Raw genomic sequence first — 22,359 nt, 5'->3', positions numbered from 1 at the left:
GCCCCCAGCCCTGCCAGTCAGGGGAAGGGCGGGACGCTGTACAGGACGGCAGCACTGAGGGCTGGAGCATGCTTTGCATACTCCACCCCCCTCACTCTGCACAGTGGGGCACCAGTTCCCGCACTTTTCTGGGTCACGCCCACGGCTCCCTCCTCTCCTCAGGACGCCGGCAGCCATTCCTCTCAGCTCTGCTAACGCTGGAGAGGAGAGACAAGCTCAGGGAGACCCAGGCAGGAATTCTGGTGCCCACACAACCGCTTTGCGCAGGCGGTAAGCAGCACCTGTGGTGCTGGCCCCACTAGTGCAGAAGTGTACTTATAGATTATATGATTATAGACTATACTTTACACTGTATGGTGCACTGTTGATTTTTGGCTATATACCCTCCTGTATTGCTCAGAGGAGACAACAGCATGTCGTCCACAAATAGCAAGGGTGCCAAAGCACATACTTACTATGCTGCCTGTGCAGCATGTACGGCTATACTGCCGGCAGGTTCCACTGACCCTCATTGTGTGCAATGCTCGGCCCCTGTGGCACTTTCTCAGCCGGAGCCTCTGCTAAGGGTGGCCCAGGGAGAACCACCTGTTAACACTGTCCAGGTGACAGGGACGGAGTTTGCAGTTTTTACTGAAAGACTTTCTGAGACTATGACTAAGATATTAGAAGCCTTGCAGTCCAGGCCGGCATCTCAAGCCATGGGCACTGTGGAATCATTGCCCCCTGGTCCCCCTCAGTTGGAACAGCAATGTCCTCCCGGGGTGTCTCATGGATCCCAGGGTGAGGTCTCTGACACGGACCGCAGTCCCAGACCGACTAAGCGAGCTCGCTATGAAATCCCCTCGACATCATCACAATGTTCAGGGTCTCAGCGAGAGGACTCTGTATGATGAAGCGGAGGTAGCTGATCAGGATTCTGATCCTGAAGCTGCTCTCAACCTTGATACTCCTGATGGGGACGCCATAGTGAATGATCTTATTGCGTCCATCAATGAAATGTTGGATATTTCTCCCTCAGCTCCTCCAGTGGAGGAGTCAGTTTCTCAGCAGGAGAAATTCCGTTTCAGGTTTCCCAAGCGTACAAAGAGTACGTTTCTGGATCACTCTGACTTCAGAGAGGCAGTCCAGAAACACCGAGCTTGTCCAGATAAGCGTTTTTCCAAGCGCCTTAAGGATACACGTTACCCTTTCCCCCCTGACGTGGTCAAGGGCTGGACTCAGTGTCCCAAGGTGGATCCTCCAATCTCCAGACTGGCGGCTAGATCCATAGTTGCAGTGGAAGATGGAGCTTCACTCAAGGATGCCACTGACAGACAGATGGAGCTCTGGTTGAAATCCATCTATGAAGCTATCGGCGCGTCTTTTGCTCCAGCATTCGCAGCCGTATGGGCACTCCAAGCTATCTCAGCTGGTCAGGCGCAAATTGACGCACTCACACGTACGTCTGCGCCGCAGGTGGCGTCCATAACCTCTCAAACGTCGGCATTTGCGTCTTACGCTATTAATGCTGTCCTGGACTCTGCGAGCCGTACGGCGGTTGCAGCCGCCAATTCGGTAGCAATACGCAGGGCCTTGTGGCTGCGGGAATGGAAGGCAGATTCGGCTTCCAAAAAAGTGCTTAACTGGATTGCCATTTTCTGGCGACCGTTTGTTTGGTGAGAGATTGGATGAAATCATCAAACAATCCAAGGGAAAGGAAACATCCTTACCCCAGGCCAAACCAAAAACACCCCAACAGAGGAGGGGACAGTCGAGGTTTCGGTCCTTTCGGGGTGCGGGCAGGTCCCAATTCTCCTCGTCCAAAAGGCCTCAGAAGGATCAGAGGAACTCCGACGCATGGCGTTCTAAATCACGCCCTAAAAAGACCGCCGGAGGTGCCGCTACCAAGGCGGCTTCCTCATGACTTACGGCCTCCTCACACCGCATCCTCGGTCGGTGGCAGGCTCTCCCGCTTTGCGACACCTGGCTGCCACAAGTAAAAGACCGTTGGGTGAGAGACATTTTGTCTCACGGTTACAGGATAGAGTTCAGCTCTCGTCCTCCGACTCGATTCTTCAGAACATCTCCGCCTCCCGAGCGAGCCGAGGCTCTTCTGCAGGCGGTGGGCATTCTGAAGGCAGAAGGAGTGGTGGTTCCTCTTCAGCAACAGGGTCACGGTTTCTACTCCAACCTGTTTGTGGTTCCAAAGAAGGACGGGTCCTTCCGTCCTGTTTTGGACCTAAAACTGCTCAACAAACACGTAAGGACCAGGCGGTTCCGGATGGAATCCCTCCGCTCCGTCATCGCCTCAATGTCCCAAGGAGATTTCCTAGCATCGATCGATATCAAGGATGCTTATCTCCACGTACCGATTGCTCCAGAGCATCAGCGCTTCTTGCGCTTCGCCATAGGAGACGAACACCTTCAGTTCGCGGCACTGCCGTTCGGCCTGGCGACAGCCCCAAGGGTTTTCACCAAGGTCATGGCAACAGTAGTTGCGGTCCTCCACTCTCAGGGTCACTCAGTGATACCTTACTTAGACGATCTGCTGGTCAAGGCACCCTCTCAACAGGCATGCCAACACAGCCTCAACGTTACTCTGGAGATTCTCCAGAGTTTCGGGTGGATCATCAATTCTCCAAAGTCAAATCTGACACCGGTCCAATCGCTGACATATCTTGGCATGGAGTTTCATACTCTTCCAGCGATAGTGAAGCTTCCGCTGGACAAACAGCGTTCACTACAGACAGGGGTGCAATCTCTCCTACAAGGTCGGTCACACCCCTTGAGGCGCCTCATGCACTTCCTGGGGAAGATGGTGGCAGCAATGGAAGCAGTCCCTTTCGCGCAGTTTCACCTGCGTCCTCTTCAATGGGACATCCTACGCAAGTGGGACAGGATGCCGACGTCCCTAGACAGGAACGTCTCCCTCTCTCAGGCAACCAAAGCTTCCCTTCGGTGGTGGCTTCTTCCCACCTCATTATCGAAGGGGAAATCCTTCCTACCCCCATCCTGGGCGGTGGTCACGACGGACGCGAGTCTGTCAGGGTGGGGAGCAGTCTTTCTCCACCACAGGGCTCAGGGTACGTGGACTCGGCAAGAGTCCTCACTTCAGATCAATGTTCTGGAGATCAGGGCAGTGTATCTTGCCCTAAAAGCGTTCCAGCAGTGGCTGGAAGGCAAGCAGATCCGAATTCAGTCGGACAACTCCACAGCGGTGGCTTACATCAACCACCAAGGTGGGACACGCAGTCGGCAAGCCTTCCAGGAAGTCCGGCGGATTCTGCTGTGGGTGGAAGCCACAGCATCCACCATATCCGCAGTTCACATCCCAGGCGTAGAAAACTGGGAAGCAGACTTTCTCAGTCGCCAGGGCATGGACGCATTGGAATGGTCCCTTCACCCGGACGTGTTTCAGGAGATCTGTTGCCGCTGGGGGATGCCGGACGTCGACCTAATGGCGTCACGGCACAACAACAAGGTCCCAACATTCATGGCTCGATCTCAAGATCACAGAGCTCTGGCGGCAGACGCCTTAGTTCAGGATTGGTCGCAGTTTCAGCTTCCTTATGTGTTTCCTCCTCTGGCACTGTTGCCCAGAGTGTTACGCAAGATCAGGGCCGACTGCCGCCGCGCCATCCTCGTCGCTCCAGACTGGCCGAGGAGGTCGTGGTACCCGGATCTGTGGCATCTCACGGTCGGCCAACCGTGGGCACTGCCAGACCGACCAGATTTGCTGTCTCAAGGGCCGTTTTTCCATCTGAATTCGGCGGCCCTCAACCTGACTGTGTGGCCATTGAGTCCTGGATCCTAGCGTCTTCAGGATTATCTCTAGTAGCAGTCACCTCACTTCGGAGAGTGTCTGAGTTGGCAGCGTTATCATGCAGAGCCCCTTTCCTGGTGTTTCACCAGGACAAGGTGGTTCTGCGTCCGGTTCCGGAATTCCTCCCTAAGGTGGTATCCCCTTTTCATCTCAATCAGGACATCTCCTTACCCTCGTTTTGTCCTCATCCAGTTCACCAATGTGAAAAGGATTTGCACTTGTTAGATCTGGTGAGAGCACTCAGACTCTACATTTCTCGTACGGCGCCCCTGCGCCGCTCGGATGCACTCTTTGTCCTTGTCGCTGGCCAGCGTAAAGTGACACAAGCTTCCAAATCAACCCTGGCTCGGTGGATCAAGGAACCAATTCTCGAAGCTTACCGTTCCTCGGGGCTTCCGGTTCCCTCAGGACTGAAGGCCCATTCTACCAGGGCCGTGGGAGCGTCCTGGGCCTTGCGACACCAGGCTACGGCTCAGCAGGTGTGTCAGGCAGCTACCTGGTCGAGCCTGCACACTTTCACGAAACACTATCAGGTGCATACCTATGCTTCGGCAGATGCCAGCCTAGGTAGGCGAGGCCTTCAGGCGGCAGTTGCCCACCTGTAGGACGGAGCCGTTACGGCTCTATTATGAGGTATTATTTACCCACCCAGGGACTGCTTTTGGACGTCCCAATTGTCTGGGTCTCCCAATTAGGAGCGACAAAGAAGGGAATTTTGTTTACTTACCGTAAATTCCTTTTCTTCTAGCTCCAATTGGGAGACCCAGCACCCGCCCCTGTTTTTGTATACACATGTTGTTCATGTTAAATGGTTTCAGTTCTCCGATATTCCTTCGGATTGAATTTACTTTAAACCAGTTTATAATTTTTTCCTCCTTCTGGCTTTTGCACCAAAACTGATGAGCCCGTAGCAGCACGGGGGGTGTATAGGCTGAAGGGGAGGGGCTTTACACTTTTAGTGTAATACTTTGTGTGGCCTCCGGAGGCATAGCTATACACCCAATTGGCTGGGTCTCCCAATAGGAGCTAGAAGAAAAGGAATTTACGGTAAGTAAACAAAATTCCCTTCTTTGTGTTCTAAAGTTGTATTCCAATAAATATATTTTATGTTCTATCTAAATATCTTGATTATTGTATCATAAAAATAATTAAAATGTCTGACGTTCACATTGTACTACAATACATTTTTCACTTAAATATAAGCATTATACTAAATGTTATTTAGTAAAATATTCAGCACATTCTGCATTGCACTACTGTCCCCTATTTATTATATATTTTAGGAGTCGGAGTCGGTGCATTTTATACAGACTACTGCTAAGCAGGGCTGTGGAGTCAGTTTCCTAGCTATTTTACCATGAAGGCCTGCTGCACAAAGTCTACTTTTAATAGTTGTTCTAGAGATGAGGTGTGGCCAAACGTTTGGTCTGTACTGTGTGTGTGTATGTATGTATGTGTAATACATACACTAATATATATATATATATACACATAATTATATACACACGATGGAGATCAAAATTAGATCAATACAAGTATTTTTCTTGTTCATCTCACTGATGCATAATTTCATGCTCGTATTGTGCAAAATCCATACGTAGTTATTAAAAATTGTTTTTCTATAAATCAGGGCTCATCAGTCATTGGATTTTAAATATTTCCATAAACCCAAATTTTGCATACTGTTACATTTCACAAAAATTAATCCATTAGGTATCGTTTTTTCAGTCACTTTCACTCTGCCACCTGGAGCAGAAGCATGGCTCCCTATGAGACCTGGGAGATGCTATAAATTTAGCAGTTGTGTGGCTTGTCCTCATTTAGAGACGGGCAATACCTTTTATAGGTAAATCGGACAAGAATATTTTTTCATCAAGTACTTTATTGCAAAACTAAGAGGATTATCTATAAGGCCACCTGCATGTGCAACAAGAAATACACTGGAAAGGCTGGTTGGGAATTTAGGAGAATAGTAGACAAACATTTGAGTGACATTTATAACATAACACACATATTGCCAGGCATATTAATCGGCGGTAATATTAGGGCTATCAAATTTCTGGGCATGTGCATGGTCAAACCACCAAGGAGAGGAGGTAATTTTGATAAGCTTCTACTCCAGAGGGAGGCAAAATGTACACAGGACCTCTTCCCACCCCCAGGGACTCAAAGAACAGCTTAATTATAGCTGTTGTCCTTGAGTACATTTTTCACCTTAGTAATTCTCCATAATCATTAATTCCTTTTCCTTTCTTCATTCCCCTTCTATCTTATATGTTCTTTGAACCCCAGGGAAAGACTACTACTTGGCATAATAGGCAGCTTTTATATTTTCACTATTGTTGGTCTTTTTATAATCTTTTTCAACACCCTGATACATTGGGCTGATTGGACTTCTTGTACCTTATTATTCTTTAGTCATGACTCGGTCCTGCTCTGCTGACAAAGCCACTCATTTAAATCAAGTGTGTGTCATAACACTATGTAGTGTTTGGCTATGTTCACACACTGTTTTTGGTGCATTTTTGAGGTCACAAAGATGCACCCAAATGCATGTATTTCCTTCCCCCATCAAAGTCTATAAGACTTCTATTTTGCTGTCCGCACAGTGCATCGTTTTCGCTGCGTTTTTGAAGACGCAGGCAAGATGGAGCATGTCAATTCTTTTTGCGTTTTGTCCCTGCGTTTCAGAGGACTAATAGGTCATTCCCGGTTGACTCTGGGTCGGCGGGGGGATTGATCCCTGGTATCTGGCTGTTAGGGTGAACAAATTGAAATGTTCACTAGTTGCCTGCTCCTGACCTAATTGGTATGGATCAAGTGCATGCGTGAAAGAATTGATACTAGACAAATAGTCAGATGTAAGCCTCTCCTTGATCAGTGTTTGGCACAGCTCCAAGAAAGCTTTATTTCAATAGAACATCAACTTATATAAACTAGGAAAAGGGGAGTAGTCGGCTCTACAGTGGGCGTTCTTGGATGTGTCCTTTGGTCAATTGGTTGGTCAGTGGGTTAGTCAGTGGGTTAGTCCATGGACTGATCCATGGGCCAGTCAGTGAGGTTATCAGTGGGTTGGTCCTCTAGGTTGGCCAGTGGGTCTTTTCCTTATATGGTAATCTTCTTACATCTGGACATTCCTTGCCTACAGGGCAGGGTGTGGAGAACAGGAAGTGGCAGCCATCTTAAATGTATGTCACACGATGATATATCTGACCTGACTTATGTAAGGAGAAACTATTTAATTGGACATTTTTCTCACAATCTGCTATGTCTTGAGGTTAATTAAGTATTTGATCCAATGGCTCTCCTCAAGATAGCTAGATGCCGGTTCCCATATAAAGTCTATGGGGACCAGAGTCTGGCACAAAAGGGTACAAGCAAGCGCTTCATAATTAATGAATCACCAGCTGTCACACTGCTTCCGCGGCCGGTCAATCACTTCCCGGGCCACTCATGACCTTCATTGAATATGCACTGCTTCCCCCGCCCACCAGTGGCTGTGATTGGTTACAGTCAGACACGCTGTCACTCAATCACAGACATCGGTTGGTGGGTCTATATTGTACAGTAAAATAAACTTAAAAAAATTGGCGCAGGATCCTCCCCATATTATGATACTAGCACAGATAAAGCCCAACAGCTGTGGGGGCTGGTATTCTCAGGCTGGGTATACCCATGGTTATTGGGCACTCCCCCAGCCAAAAAATATCTCCCAGCAGCTGCCTGGAATTGCCGCATGCATTAGATGTAACAGTCCCGACACTTTAGGGCCGTTTCACACACCCGGCTTTTTGCCGGATCCGGCGCACTCCAGTACAGTGTGATACAGTACAATGGCAGCACGACAAGCTCCAGTCACGTGCTGTCATGTGACCGGACAATGTGACCCGGAAGTTACCGCGCTGCCATTTTAATGTATCACAATGTACTGGAGTGCGCCGGATCCGGCAATCCGGCGAAAAGCCGGAAGTGTGAAACAGCCTTTACCTTGCTCTTCTCAGTTGCCATGGTGGGGTGGCAATTGGGGTAATAAAGCATTAATAACAGCCCACTGCTGCCACTATAGTCCTATATTAGTGATGGCAGGCGTCTGAGACACCCCCCCCATCACTAATTTGTAAATAAAAGTAAATGAACACAAAACACCCAAAAAATTCTTTTCACCACTTTTTAATAACTCCGCAAATACCCCTCCAGGTCTGACATAATCCACACGAGGTTCCACGACGCTTCCAGCTCTACTACATATCTGAAGATCGCAGCGAGCACCATAGAACAAGACTGCCCGCTGTGAGCTGCACTCAGCAACTGAAATGAGCCGCGAGACAAGCAGTGACGTCACTCAGGTTAGCCTCAGCTGGAGTCCTCCACCTGTGAAAGCAAATCACCTGAGTGACGTCCCGCTGATCGCGCTGCTCACTTCAGTTGCGGCCTGATTTGTGGTCACAGCTGGAGTCCTCCACCTACGTGGGACCTATATACATATTTTGTTTCTCCATTAAAAAAAACGCATTAACAAAAACACGTTAAAACGTCATGCATTTTATGGGCCACAAGCTACATTTTCTGTGAACACAGGAAAAAGATGCAACGTGTGAACATAGCCTTAGGCAACCCGCGTTCCCAGCACGGCCCCTCATGGACTTCATCGCCCATCCTGGCTGCGTCATCCGTTCTCATCATGCCCTGGGGTTTCTTTACGTATGACTTGTGACGGGAGAGGGGGGTGATTCTGAGCTAACCAATCTATGGGACGACACAGAGTACGTTAGTGATGATTTCCCATGGATACGCATGGCTCTCATATGGGCACATGATCCCTTCCACTTCCAGGTCGTGACATCAGGTGCCAGGTACGAATGAGGAGATAGCTACTCTGTTAATAACACCCATTTGGATGAAAAAGGTTCCTTGTGGCCACATATTCTATTAGCCTGAGCAGCACTCTGTGACCCACTCTGAGTCTTTTGTCAGTAAAGGACCCTGCTTTTTATTTTGTCATCTCTCTACAAAAACCCTCCCCTGAAGAATCCTCTGTACTGTGGAGGAAATGCGTTGAGAGTAACATTGGGATCTATTAGGTAATTCGATCATAGTTGGATACTGCCCTTGTTAGGGCAGGAGCTAATACGTTGGGCACAACAGGGGATTTTTGTACCTGTCGTAGCGCCTGTGTTTTCCGGATGGTCATTCTTAGTCTGCCTAGTGGGGTGAGATTGAACCATTACTCTTGAGCACTGACACTAGTGAGCAATTTGGATCCTTTTGCTGTACCATAAGTATATTGTATATGCATGATCGTGGTTGATATATTGTTACTATTTTAGGCATAACTCCTTTTTAATTATCTATTAAAGTTAGCTTTTATTTTCGTCTTGTATACTCTTCTTGCGCTTGACATTCCACATCTTCTCTAAAATGTCAGTGGAATAATGAGTTGTTGAAAAGTCTGAACCATGTCATCCCTGCCTTTTCTCTGCCTCAAGATGGCAACAGCACTTTCACCATTGGTGCTGGTCCATCCAACATCAGTGGTGAGGCAGGAGCCTAGTGCTTTCCTTGCCTCTGGAGGCCATTGTAGAGAAGGTGAAATGTGGCTGCATTAGGGTCCCAGGTATGAGTGGGAAATTTGTCACGTTGGGTGGATGTCTCTTTAAAAGGATTTATCAGTATGTTTTTCTTCCTATATACTCGCCTACAGGACCATGCCATTCCACTGCACTGCTGTTTGTTTTTTTCCATTGGTCTACTGGTGGCATCTTCTGAATGCAGCAGCTAAGGATTTGGCTGTTGCATTCACATTTTGTTCAGATTGGATAGCTGGTTTGTTTCTTCCAGTTTGGATGGAGTGCCAAGGCTGCAGCTGTTCATGTTTGGTGATTGGCTGCAGCCATGATATGATCTCCGCTGGAAGAAGCAGTGAGGAGAATGAGAGGGGACACTGGTAGTGGTGCAGGAGGACAGCACTGATCTGGAAAGTGTGTATGTATGTTTTCTTTTTACTCCCTCATGAGCCCCTTTAAAGGGAACCAATCACCAGGATTTTTGCATATAACCTAAAGCCAGTGCTTTACTGGCACTATCAGGCTGAGTCTATATATACCTTTAGTGGGCAGCTCGGATGTTTAGGTTTTGAAATCCAAAAAAGTAAAGTTTATAAAATCAGCTGCTTGTTGAGTGGCAGTTGCACTGGAGCAGATCATATATTCATAGTTATCCCTCCCTTTGTTAGAATTAACATAAGCATTATACAAACGACTCACTTTGTCTAGCAGGACCTGTGGTGAGGTCATACCCATGTGACCAGAAGAGGTGGGGCCTCAACCACCAAAGCTGGATACCAGGTCACATAAGTATGACCTCACCACAGGTCCTTCCACAGACAAAGTGAGTTGTTTGTATAATGCTTATGCTAATTCTAACAGAGGGGGGGGATAACTATGAATTTATTATCTGCTCCAGTGCAACTGTCACTCAAGAAGCTGCCGATTTTATAAACTTTACTTTCTTGGATTTCAAAACCTAAACATCCGAGCAGGCCACTACAGGTATGTATAGAATCAGCCTGATAGTGCCAGTATAGCACTGGCTTTAGGTTATATGCGAATATCCTGGTGATAGGTTCCCTTTAAGGCTCTGCAGAAGAGGGTGTTTTCTTTGGTCTTCCTCAGAGTAGGGAGTTTTTATTGATGATTATCACTTTAGGCATGTAATATGTTTCTTTTTTTTCCCCCCATTTAGCAAGATTATATAATGCTTGCTGGCTTGGAAGACACCGGTGAAATAGTTGATGGTGGCAAGAAAGGTGAAATTGATGATTTAGAGGAAGGTGAATTAAAGGCATTTGTTGAGAAACTTGGCATCCAAAAAATTAGCAAAGTATTAATAGACCAGAGTGATGTTTCTGCTAAACATGAAGAAAAGGAAAAGAAAATCTCTACTAAAGATAAAAACGAGACAAATAAAGTGAAAAAGAAAACTGAAACCCAAAATGAGAAAGTAAAAACTAAAGAGTCATCAAAAGCCAGCACCGTGACCAGCACTGTATCGAAGCATAAGGGGAAGCCTATCTTTGAGTTCACCACACGATCAACTCTACTTGTTAAACCTGGTGGAAAGTGGTATGACCATGAATATACTAAAGAGTATACAGTGCAACCACAAAATGAAAATGAGGTAAAAAAATACAAAGCTTTGGCCGAAAATCTATATGAACATGAGGTAAACCTGTATAAAAATAAGAAGGAGCTCCAGAAAGGAGCCAACACTGTGTGGATGAAAACCGTTGTTACAACAGGCACTTTAGCGGACAGAATGGCTGCCATGACTGTTCTTATACAGGATGCCCCTGTTCAAACTCTCCAGTTTGTAGAAAACCTAGTAAATTTGGTGAGGAAAAAGGGCAGCAAACGACAAAACATTATGGCGTTAGATACCTTTAAGGATTTGCTCCAGTCTGATCTTTTGCCTGACAATCGCAAGCTTCACACATTTGTCCAGCACCCATTTGATAAACTTGAAGAGATGTCTAGTGGTAACAGAGATGCCAGGGACCGCCGCCTGATATTGTGGTATTTTGAAGAACAGCTGAAGCGCCATGTGGCAGAGTTTGTCAAGGTGTTAGAGACCCTGACTCACGACAGTTTGATTGCAACAAAGGCCAAATCTCTAAATGTCATTTATGAACTTCTCTGTAATAAACCTGAAGAGGAGAAATCCCTTCTCGTCTTGTTAGTCAATAAACTTGGGGACCCTCAGTATAGAGTGGCCACTAAAGCCTCTTACCTTCTTGAGATGTTACTGAATGAACATCCAAATATGAAAGTGGTTGTGTGTTTAGAAGTGGAAAGACTTTTGTATCGGCCCAATATCAGCGAGAAAGCTCAATACTATGGCATCTGCTTTATGAATCAGATCATTTTTTCCCATGATGAATCTGACTTGGCAAACCAACTCATTACAGTTTATTTTTGCTTTTTTCGAGCTTGCATAAAGAAAAAAGAAATTGACTCCAAAATTTTGAGGGCTTTGTTGACTGGGGTGAACAGAGCCTATCCCTATGCTGAAATAGGAAGTGAAAAAGTGAACGAGCAACTGGAAACCCTGTTCAAAATACTGCATGTTGTGAAGTTCAACACCGGGGTGCAGATCCTAATGCTTCTGTTCCAAGTCATGGATTCGCAACAGACGGTGTCTAATAGATACTTTGCAGCTCTGTATAGGTAAGCATTATGGCTCCATGTCACAACTTTCTATTTGATGAGATCTTTTGTTTATATCCATTTTTATTGCAGTAAATATCTCAATATGAGGAAGATACCACTCCTACTTACTTGTTATAAACAAAAAAAAAATGCAGAAGAGGACCAGGACCTCTAATACAGCGTTATAAATGAGCGATTTGGTTCCTAATAATTCTGTTTGCTGTTATTTGGGTATTTTTTAGGTACCATATCCTACAAAGGTTATAGAAGGTTATAGATTGCATAACTTATTATTTTAAAAAATATGTTCTTGTTATTCGAAGTGAATTTTCAGAGATAATGTACATAATGGGGTGACATTAAGACTGGCAAGCATCAAACTTAGCGCTTCTCTGGCCGATAGTGCCCCAAAAACTCAAATCTATGGCAATTGTCTGTTGTCATAGATGTATGCTATAATTCACACTTTCAATTTTGAATTCTAGTAGCTTTGTCATTCTGTGGAGAGCCAAAATTACAAATTGTCTAAAATATGGCATGCACCACTTTTTACAAACAGAAAACAGACTTAAAGTACCATGCCAGCGGAGATTTTTTTTTTTCTTTTCAGCTCTGCAGTGATCCATTAAATCGAAGTCCCCTGCCCTCATTCATATATTCTAGCATTTTCAACATTTTTCCAGTGTTGCTCTGGTCCTGCAGCACCTACTTATGCCCATAACTTGTGACATAACTTCTTACTTCCAGCCAGTTACAAGTACGATAGTGATGAGCGGACCCAGACTGTAGAAGTCCAGATCTGCACAGGTTCCCAGGTACCCGTGCACCGATCCTTGGCTCTGAGTTCTCATGGAACATTGGGTAATTATCTGGATCCAGCCACCAAGGTAATTAAAAAAATAAATAAAGGAAAAAGAAAATGGGGAAAAGCAAGAACGTTATCTTACTAGTCTCCTGTGCAGCTGTAACACTACTTCAGGGGCCGCTCGTTATCCTTCATACATATGAACTGCTTCCCCCGCCCACCTGCAATCCTGGCATCTGTGATTTGTTGCAGTCAGACCATAACCCCACCGTGTGTACCAACGTGTCTGACTGCTTGCAATTACACACTCTGTATGTCCCTATCGTGGTGTAAAAATAAAAACAAGATTGGTGTAGTGTACCCCCATATTATGATACCCAGCACAGATAAAGCAAACTGCTGCAGACGTATGCTTATCTTGGCTGTGTATCAACATAAGAGGGACCCCATGGTGCTTTTAAAAATAATTTAAATAATTTTAAAAAGCTGGCATGCGTCCCCACAATTTTGATACTCAGTCATGATAAAGTTTACAGCTGGGGCTGCTATTCTTAGGCTGGGGAAGCCCATGGTTATTTGGCTCTCCAGCCTAAAAATAGCAGCCTGAAGCTTACCAGAATTGTTGCATCCGTTAGAGGTGTTAATGACAGCTCATAGTTGCCACTAAGCCCTAGATTAGTAATGGGGAGGTCTATGAAACCCCCTCCATTACTAATCTGTAAATGAAAAGAAATAACCACAAACACCAAAAAAATCCTTTATTTGAAATAAAGTACAAAAAACACCCTCTTTCTCCAATTTATTAACCCCAAAACCACTCAGTTCTGATGCAATACACAAGAGGTCCCACAATGATTCCAGCTCTGCTACATACTGAATTGACAGTGCATGGGCAGAGAACATGACCGCATGCTGTGAACTTCAGGTAGAGAATGACTGGGCCGCAGCAATGAGTGGTGATGTCACTCAGTTTATTTGCAGTCACAGTTAGAGGTTCACATGGTGTCCAGCCAGATATCTGGGATCAATTCCGGGCCCTAACCGGGTTGTGGGTTTTTGTTGTTTTTTTATTAATTAAAATCCGGCTGGACCCGCCGATCCTGGTTATTTGCAGGTTTACCCATCACTAGTCACAAACACTCAATACAAGTCTTTGAGATCCAGAGCAAGGCTCTCCTATATTTGTATTGTCATTACCTCCAACATGTTCCATTAAACACTGGAGCAGCTGGCAGGTTTCAGACTGCCTGAGACCAACCAGGGCGACACTGAAAACAGATGAAGACTCTTGAAATTGAGTATAAGATGGGGCAGGGGACTTAGATTTAAAGCACTAATCCAGTGGTTAAATAAATAAATAAATAAATAAATAAATAAAACGCTGAAGTGGTGCTTTAAAGGAGCTTTGACACCATTATATTCATGTCTATTAATGAAGAAAATATTTCTTGGTTGCTTCATTGGGGGACACAGAACCTTGGGATAATCTGCTGCCACCTGGAGGCTAACATTAGTATTACATAGAATAAAAAATGTGGCTCCTCGAAAGCAGGCTATCCTTGCCTGCTAGCCACCGGCCACCTCAGTTTTTTTCTAGTGTCAGTTGGAGGAAAGGTCTGTTTCAGACCTGTCTTTGATACTAGGTTAGGTGTTAACATTGTTTGTTTCTCATTTTCATATGTCTGTTACCTGGTAACCATGTGTAACTATGCCCTCAATTTTACCCACGTAACGACAGAGAGTATAGTCTGTTTTATTCAGTCTGTATCCTCTCGCCTAGGTTTGGCCAGACTGAGGTACCTGACTCTGAAGTAGAGTATGGGGCAGAGGTCTGTACTCCAGGGGACTTCTGGCTGCTTGCCCCACATAGCGTGAATAGGTTAGAATACAGCCTAAGTATTACCCTATTGTCTCCCCTTTCCTTCCTCCCTCTTTATCTTAACAATTCTGGGTGGGTGGAGGTGACGGCTAATGGCTTCCCTTTGCTGTCTGGAGTGCTGCCGCTGACTGGCGTTCTGGTGGAGAGCTCCAGGGGTCAGTGAGAGGGTTGCGTGGTTGTTAGTGTCACCTCAGTTGTCAGTCGATCCTCTCTCCCACGTTAGGTTCCAGACAGTGATTAAGTTCTCGGGCTGTTGAAATGTGGTTCTGGCCATTGACACCAGGCCGCCCCTGTCCAATCAGAGCTGCCGCTTTGTCACGTTGTGGAGCTTGGTGTTCCTGGACAGGCTGTTATCTGTGCTGCATTTCTCTCCACCCCTCCCTCTTCTGGTGGTGCCATATTTTGGCATAGCCACCATCTACACACTGGGATTTCTTGCCTGTACATGAGACACCTCACTGTTGATTCAGCGGCTATCTCCTTCACAGTACAGGGGTGCTCCTCTTTGGGCTTCTAACCGGGTAGGCTGTTCCCATGATTCTTTTGGGCCCCACAGTGGCGTTTTTCTTTTTGCTCACCGGTCTTCTGCATTTTACCCCTTTCTTGCTCCTTCTGTCCTCCAGATGTCTGAGCCAAGAGAGGACTGTGTACACCCTCTGGCCCAACCCACACTTGTTACCTATACATATGTGCTGGGTGTAGTATAAGTTCTCTAATGGCCATCTATACCTTTATTGTGCCACCTGTACCCCTCATTAGCCCTTGCATATGTCTGCTTTGGGGTCCTGGATTATTGCTTAACAGAATATGTCCCCTCCTGTCTAGGCTTGTGATCTGGCTCAGGCGGTTGCAGAATTAACCAGGGTGTCCAGGACACTGGTTACTGTTGTGGAGCGTTTTTCGGTGAAGTCGGCCACCCCAGGAGCTCTGGTTGCCTCTGTGAGTGAGTCACTATATGGAGAGAAGGTATGCACACCAGTGACTATGTAAGGGGAATATATGAAAAGTTTTTTAACTGCATGAGAGGACACACACAAGCTAGGGACCCCAACGTAGAGAAATACTTTGGCGTAGTGTTGGGGCTCTGTTGCATTGATCAATTCAATAGCTAAATTTCTCTTTATTCATATGTTCATGGCAGTAATGCAGATTCCATTTTTCATACCTTCATACCTTCATTCTTACATATAGCTATTGGCTTTTTCATGTGAGTATTCACACAGCAGTTTCTGCTTTTCATATATTCCCCTTACATAGTCACTGGTGTGCATACCTTCTTTCCATATAGTGTAGATTTCTTACGTTTTTTGCACCCACTTCAGACTCAGTATGGTGTTCCAGACGTTATTTTTGATTAATCTGTGAGTGAGTCAGACCCTCCAGCGACTTCTCACCAGTATGGCAGGTCCTGGCTGCAATCTAAATTGTCTGGGAATTCTTCCCCTTCCAGGACTTTCTCTCCTGATAGACGCCCAGAAGCCTCTCCTTATCCGCTGGAGAAGCATTATGCAGGACATTCAGACTCTAGCTCCAGCGCGGAATCGGTGTTGGGCCCTTTTTAGGTTAGAAGGTAGCGGGACATGGTAGAAAGTTTGATTACAGCGGTTGGTTCTTCCCTAGAGGTTAGACCGGTGTAGCCCCTTCCACCCGAGGAAGTGGGGTTCTTCAGAAGTAGTAAACAAGCATACTTTCACTGGTGTGTCTTCTAATATTTTTCTAATGTCTTTTTCTTTGCCGTCACTGCTTTCTTTTTTGCAGTCCAGGTTTGAATCTGGGCTTGATCGACTGAATAAATTCCACCAATGGAATAATGAAACTTTATTATGAAAAAAATACATTAAGCACAGATATAATAGACAATTTTAAAAAGTACGCCATTAATTGGGTAAATTTTAAAATTGTCTGTCCATTGTATTTGTGCTTAATGTATTTTGCATAATAGTTTCTATATTTCATGGTGAAAAGTAAAAAAATTGGCTAACTAGATGCGCTGCGGGCAAGAGGTATATAATGAAATAAATGTGATTTGTTAAAAGGCAAGAAATATGCAAGGCACCACGTGTTTCTGGGACCCATAAATAAACATGTCCCCTTCCTCAGTTGCTAATAAAAGTAAGAAAGTACGATGCTATACACTAAACTAATAGGACAATAATCCAATTAGACATATTATAATCAATTACAAAAAGAGGGGAGGAACAAGCTTTCTAATGGTATTCATTTGAACACATACAAGTAGATGTTAAATTGCATGAATCAATGAATAACCACAGATAAATACAACCAAAAGATTTTTAAATTGTGATAAAAAATATATTAAACTATACAGCTCCGGCAAAACGTAAGAGACCACTGCAAAATTTTCAGTTTTTCAGATTTTTCTCTTTATAGGTATATTGTTGAGTAAAATGTAAATTGTTCTTTTATTCTATAAACTACTGACAACATGTCTCCGAATTTCCAAGCAATACATTTTGTATTTATTCTCTGAAACTGAGAAATGGTCAAAATAACAAAAAAATGCAGTGCTTTCAGACCTCAAATAATGCAAAGAAAACAAGTTTATAATCATTTAGAAACAGCAATACTAATAATGTTTTAACTCAGGAAGTGTTCAGAAATCAATATTTTGTGGAATAACCATGTTTTTTAATCACAGCTTTCATGCGTCTTGGCATGCTTTCCACTAGTCTTTCACACTGCTTTTGCATGACCTTATGCCACTCCTGGTGCAAACATTTAAGCAGTTTTTCTTTGTTTGATGGCTTGTGACTAACCAGCTTCCTCTTTATTACATTCCAGAGGTTTTCAATGGGGTTCAGGTCTGGAGATTGGGCTGGCCATGACAGGGTTTTGATGTGGTGGTTCTTCATCCACACATTGACCTAGCTGTGTGGCATGGCGCATTGTCCTGCTGGAAAAAAACAGTCCTCAGAGTTGGGGAATATTGTCTGAGCAGAAGGAAGCAACTGTTTTTCCAGGATAACCTTGTATGGGGCTTGATTCATACGTCCTTCGCAAAGTTTAATCTGCCCAATCTCTAGAGTAAAGCGGGCTTTACACGCTGCGACATCGCTAATGTGGAGTCGTTGGGGTCACGGAATTTGTGACGCACATCCGGCCGCATTAGCGATGCCGTTGCGTGTGACACCGATAAGAGATTTTGTATCGTTGCAAAAACGTGCAAAATCGCTAATCGGCGACATGGGGGTCCATTCTCAAATCTCGTTACTGCAGCAGTAACGAGGTTGTTCCTCGTTCCTGCGGCAGCACACATCGCTGCGTGTGACGCCGCAGGAACGAGGAAGCTCCCCTTACCTGCCTCCCGGCCGCTATGCGGAAGGAAGGAGGTGGGCGGGATGTTACGTCCCGCTCAGCTCCGCCCCTCCGCTGCTATTGGGCGGCGGTTCAGTGACGTCGCTGTGACGCCGCACGGACCGCCCCCTTATAAAGGAGGCGGTTCGCCCGTCACAGCGACGTCGCCGGACAGGTATGTATGTGTGACGGCTGTTGTGCGGCACGGGCAGCGATTTGCCCGTGTCGCGCAACAGATGGGGGCGGGTACCCACACTAGCGATATCGGGACCGATATCGCAGTGTGTAAAGTAGCCTTAAGGTAATCTCTGATGAGTCTAATTTTCAGCTTTGCCCAACACCTGGTTGTCTAATGCTTAGACAGATATTTGGAGAGGTGTACAAGCCACAGTGTTTTGTACCCACTGTGAAATTTGGTGGAGGATCGGTGATGATCTGGCTATACTTCAGCAAGGCTGAAATTGGGCAGATTAAACTTTGTGAAGGACGTATGAGTCACGTCGCATACAAGGTTATGCTAGAAAAATAGCTGCTTCCTTCTTATCAGGCAATGTTCCCCCAACTCTGAGGACTGTTTTTTTTCCAGCAGGACAATGTGCCATGCTACACAGCTAGGTCAATCAATGTGTGGATGAAGGACCACCACATAAAAACCAAGCTCTCTGTGACAAGGTACAGTTTTGGTTGCAGTTTGTGGGCAGAAAAAAACTGCAGCTTGTACATATAGCTTTACTGGTGTCAATTCCATCACGTCCAATTTATCACACTATGTTGATTTGTTCTTAAAAAATGTTTCTTCATTGGATTCTCATCATCTACGTGATTCATCACATCTAATAGAGATTCATCAAAGAATCCCATTGGATAGTGAGTGTGTATTTTTTACACGATGTAAAATCACTTTATTCTAATATCCCTCACAATTTGGGGCTCCAAGCAGTGGAACACTATTTATCCTCAGACAATTGTATTTCTAAACAGCATAGGTCATTCATGTTGGACAGTATATCATTCATATTTAATCACAACAATTTCACTTTCCATGATGCAGCTTTTCGACAGGTGAAGGGCTGCTCGATGGGGACGCGATTTGCACTTGGCTACACTAACCTATTCATGAGTAGGTTTGAGTTTGTCTTTATCGCGTCGTCCTCCCTGTCAATTGGCCTCATCGTTCTTTACCGTAGGTGTATAAATGACCTGTTCTTTATTTGGAAAGGTACAGTAGGATTGTCTGATACCAATTGTACATCAAATAGGTTCAGCTGTGATTTGGTAACCACATTTAGTACTTCTTACCAAAATATTAAACTACTGGTTTGCAAATAATGGTTTTTATAAAAAAAAATGACTATTTGGTCAAAAATTACCTCCTAATCCTTTAATTATTTTCAGGGAAAAAACGTAATCTAAAAAAACTTAGTGACTCCAAGTTTATGGCAAAATAGAATAGGACACAACGAGACTAATACTGATTCCTCCCTTGCTCAGAAACTCTCAGGAGTCTTTAGGTGTGGAAGTAAGAAATTCCTGTGTTGTGGCTCTATACAACATGGAGCTAATACTTTTATCTCCAACAATAAAGGTATTGTGTATAAAATCAATCACCCATTGAATCGCAATTCATCCTACGTGATCTACTTATTAGAGTGCAAGTGTGAGCTCCCAATATGTCGGCCGTACCATCCAGCCGATACACGGTAGGATGAACAAACATTGCCATTATGACCCAGTTTATCTAAACATTTCTCCCTAGAGCACCAAAAAAAAATCCGGATGAACTACGATTAATCCTTTTGGAACTAATTCTGGACGATGCCAGGGATACATATAAAAAGCTCATAAGGAGGGACTATTTCTGGATTTTCTAACTGGGCACTGACTCCTGAGGGTTTAGATATGTGTTTACAATGTTAGATAATAAAATAGAAATTTATCGGTTCTTTTTAACCCCTTCAGCCCCCGCGCACTTTCCGTTTTTGCGTTTTTGTTTTTTGCTCCCCTTCTTCCGAGAGCCGTAACTTTTTTATTTTACCGTCAATCTTGCCATATGAGGGCTTGTTTTTTGCGGGACAAGATGTACTTCTAAATGAAACCATGCGTTTTACCATATGGTGTACTGGAAAACAGCAAAAAAATTCCAAGTGTGGAAAAACTGCAAAAAAAGTGTGATGGCACAATAGTTTTTGGGATGTTTTATTCACGGTGTTCACTATATGGTAGAACTGATGTATGGGTATGATGCCTGAGGTCGGTGCGAGTTTGTAAACACCAAACATGTATAGGTTTACTTGTATTTAAGGGGTTAAAAAAATTCACAAGCTTGTCCAATAAAAGTGGCGTACGTTTTGAGCCATTTTCCGAAACCCGTAGCGTTCTCATTTTTCGGGATCTATGGCTCAGTGACACCTTATTTTTTGCGTCTCGAGCTGACGTTTCTAATGGGACCATTTTTGCGCAGATGCTATGTTTTGATCGCCTGTTATTGAATTTTGCGTAAAACTTGCGGCGACAAAAAAACGTAATTTTGTCGTTTGGAATTTTTTTGCCAGTACGCCGCTTACTGATCAGATTAATTGATTTTATATTTTGATAGATCGGGCATTTCTGAACGCGGCGATACCTAATATGTGTATATTTTATTTTTTTTAACCCTTTTAATTTTCAATGGGGTGAAAGGGCGGTGATTTGAACTTAGTTTTTTTTTTTATTTTTTTTAAAACGTTTAACTTTTTTTTTTTTTTTTTATTTTACTAGTTTACTATGTAGCAAAATAGGTAAAAAGACAAGGGGTGAATACTTTCACAAGACACTGTATATGAAAATGAGATGTTCCGATCATCTGTCTCCAGAGTGTATTTTTAAATGAAGGGGATTCAGTAGTTATAAGTTGTTTAGGGGCAGAACTTTTACTGCATTTGGAAAAATTACATGGTTGGAAGAAATCTCAAAACTAAAAAATATGCAGATGTGTCACTTTTGCAGCATTGATGTACCATTTTCTTTTACTTTTTTTTTTTTTTTTTAACAGAAAGCTTCTAGATCCTGGATTATCACAGGGCTCCAAGCAAACGATGTTCCTCAATCTTCTCTTCAAATCAATGAAAGCCGATGTAGTCTTGAGACGGGTGAAGGCATTTGTGAAGAGGTTGCTTCAGATCACCTGTTGGCAGAAGCCATCATTTATCTGTGGAGCCTTATACTTGATATCGGAGATTTTTAGATTAAAGCCAGCATTAAAAATTTTGCTACACGAGAATGGGGTACGTATCTTAGGAGTGGCCACCTACGTTTTTGGTAACATTAATTTCTCACTTGTCATTGGGGAACACACAGACCATGAGTGTGAATAATAAGCCAGATAATTGGCTCTTACTTCAAGGCCTGTAGCTGTCTGGCAGACGCTGTGCCGAGCAGTGGGAATTGTGGAGCTAGAGCAGGCAGATCTTCCAGCTTTCATAGCTCTATGCCTGTAGGGTAAATAGTGACCTCTTATCACCATTACTCCCTGCCTCTAAGCAGACAGAGCAACACAGGTTTAGATTCCCTAATGCCCACCTGCCAGCAATTCCTCATTCTCCTCCCCATTATTATTTTCTTCAAGGGGGTCATCTCTTTAGAAGTACAACTATATTTTTTTTTTTTTCTTGCAACTGCCCTAAAAATCATCTTGTTTGGGTATTCAAACTTTTTTGCCCTTCTCCCTCCTTATTTATTTATTTTTTTGTCACTTTTTAATTATTATTTTTTGCTAATATCGAGGGAAAAATATAATCAAAAGGGGGAATAAATGTCTTTTTATCACTTTAAACTTTTTTTTTTTTTTTTACCACAAAAGACCACTAAAAACATTTTACATTCTTATCCTTGCTGTTGAAATTTTGTTTGTATAGATGCCATCCTATTCAAAAACATTGAGGAAACTGATTTTCCTGTAAGATTCTGAATGAGCCTTTACAGAAGAAATTTCACTTTCTGCATAGCAGTGCTGACTCCTCCTAAGACCCAGCAGCTCCTGCTCTGCCTATACCCAGTGATCACATGGTTAATGGTTCCAGAGGAGAATTCTATGTGTATACAGAGATGGAGATCAAATGGTAAAAGACCATGTTTATCTTCTCTGAGGGAAGTGCGATAGCCAGCACCTCATAGTTGCAAAATCTCATACAAGTTTGCAAGCAGTAACATTTTACAATGTCAATGCAGAGCAATGTGCAGACTGCCCGGACGTTTATAGCATATTGGCACTTCAGAAGTAGGGAACAAGAGAGATGTTTCCTGCTAAAAATCTAAGATTTCAGGATTATGAGATTGGCAATCCACTGAAATGGCATCTATTCTTTTGTGTGAAGTT

At 44.1% G+C, this 22,359-nt stretch overlaps 1 protein-coding gene across 2 annotated transcripts in view; it reads left to right on the top strand.

The window, feature by feature from the left end:
- Positions 1 to 22,359, top strand: part of CEBPZ (CCAAT enhancer binding protein zeta) — a 165,362-nt gene that overhangs the window by 14,654 nt on the left and 128,349 nt on the right. For both annotated transcript variants that reach the window (XM_075339701.1, XM_075339702.1), the window contains exons 3-4: positions 10,544 to 12,024; positions 21,037 to 21,268. In XM_075339701.1, coding sequence (XP_075195816.1) covers positions 10,544 to 12,024; positions 21,037 to 21,268 — 1,713 coding nt within the window. The remainder of the gene's footprint in view (positions 1 to 10,543; positions 12,025 to 21,036; positions 21,269 to 22,359) is intronic.

This window comes from Anomaloglossus baeobatrachus, chromosome 3 (genome assembly GCF_048569485.1).
Source record: "Anomaloglossus baeobatrachus isolate aAnoBae1 chromosome 3, aAnoBae1.hap1, whole genome shotgun sequence".
Lineage (NCBI taxonomy): Eukaryota > Metazoa > Chordata > Amphibia > Anura > Aromobatidae > Anomaloglossus > Anomaloglossus baeobatrachus.
This window is presented reverse-complemented; position numbering and strand designations above follow the sequence as displayed.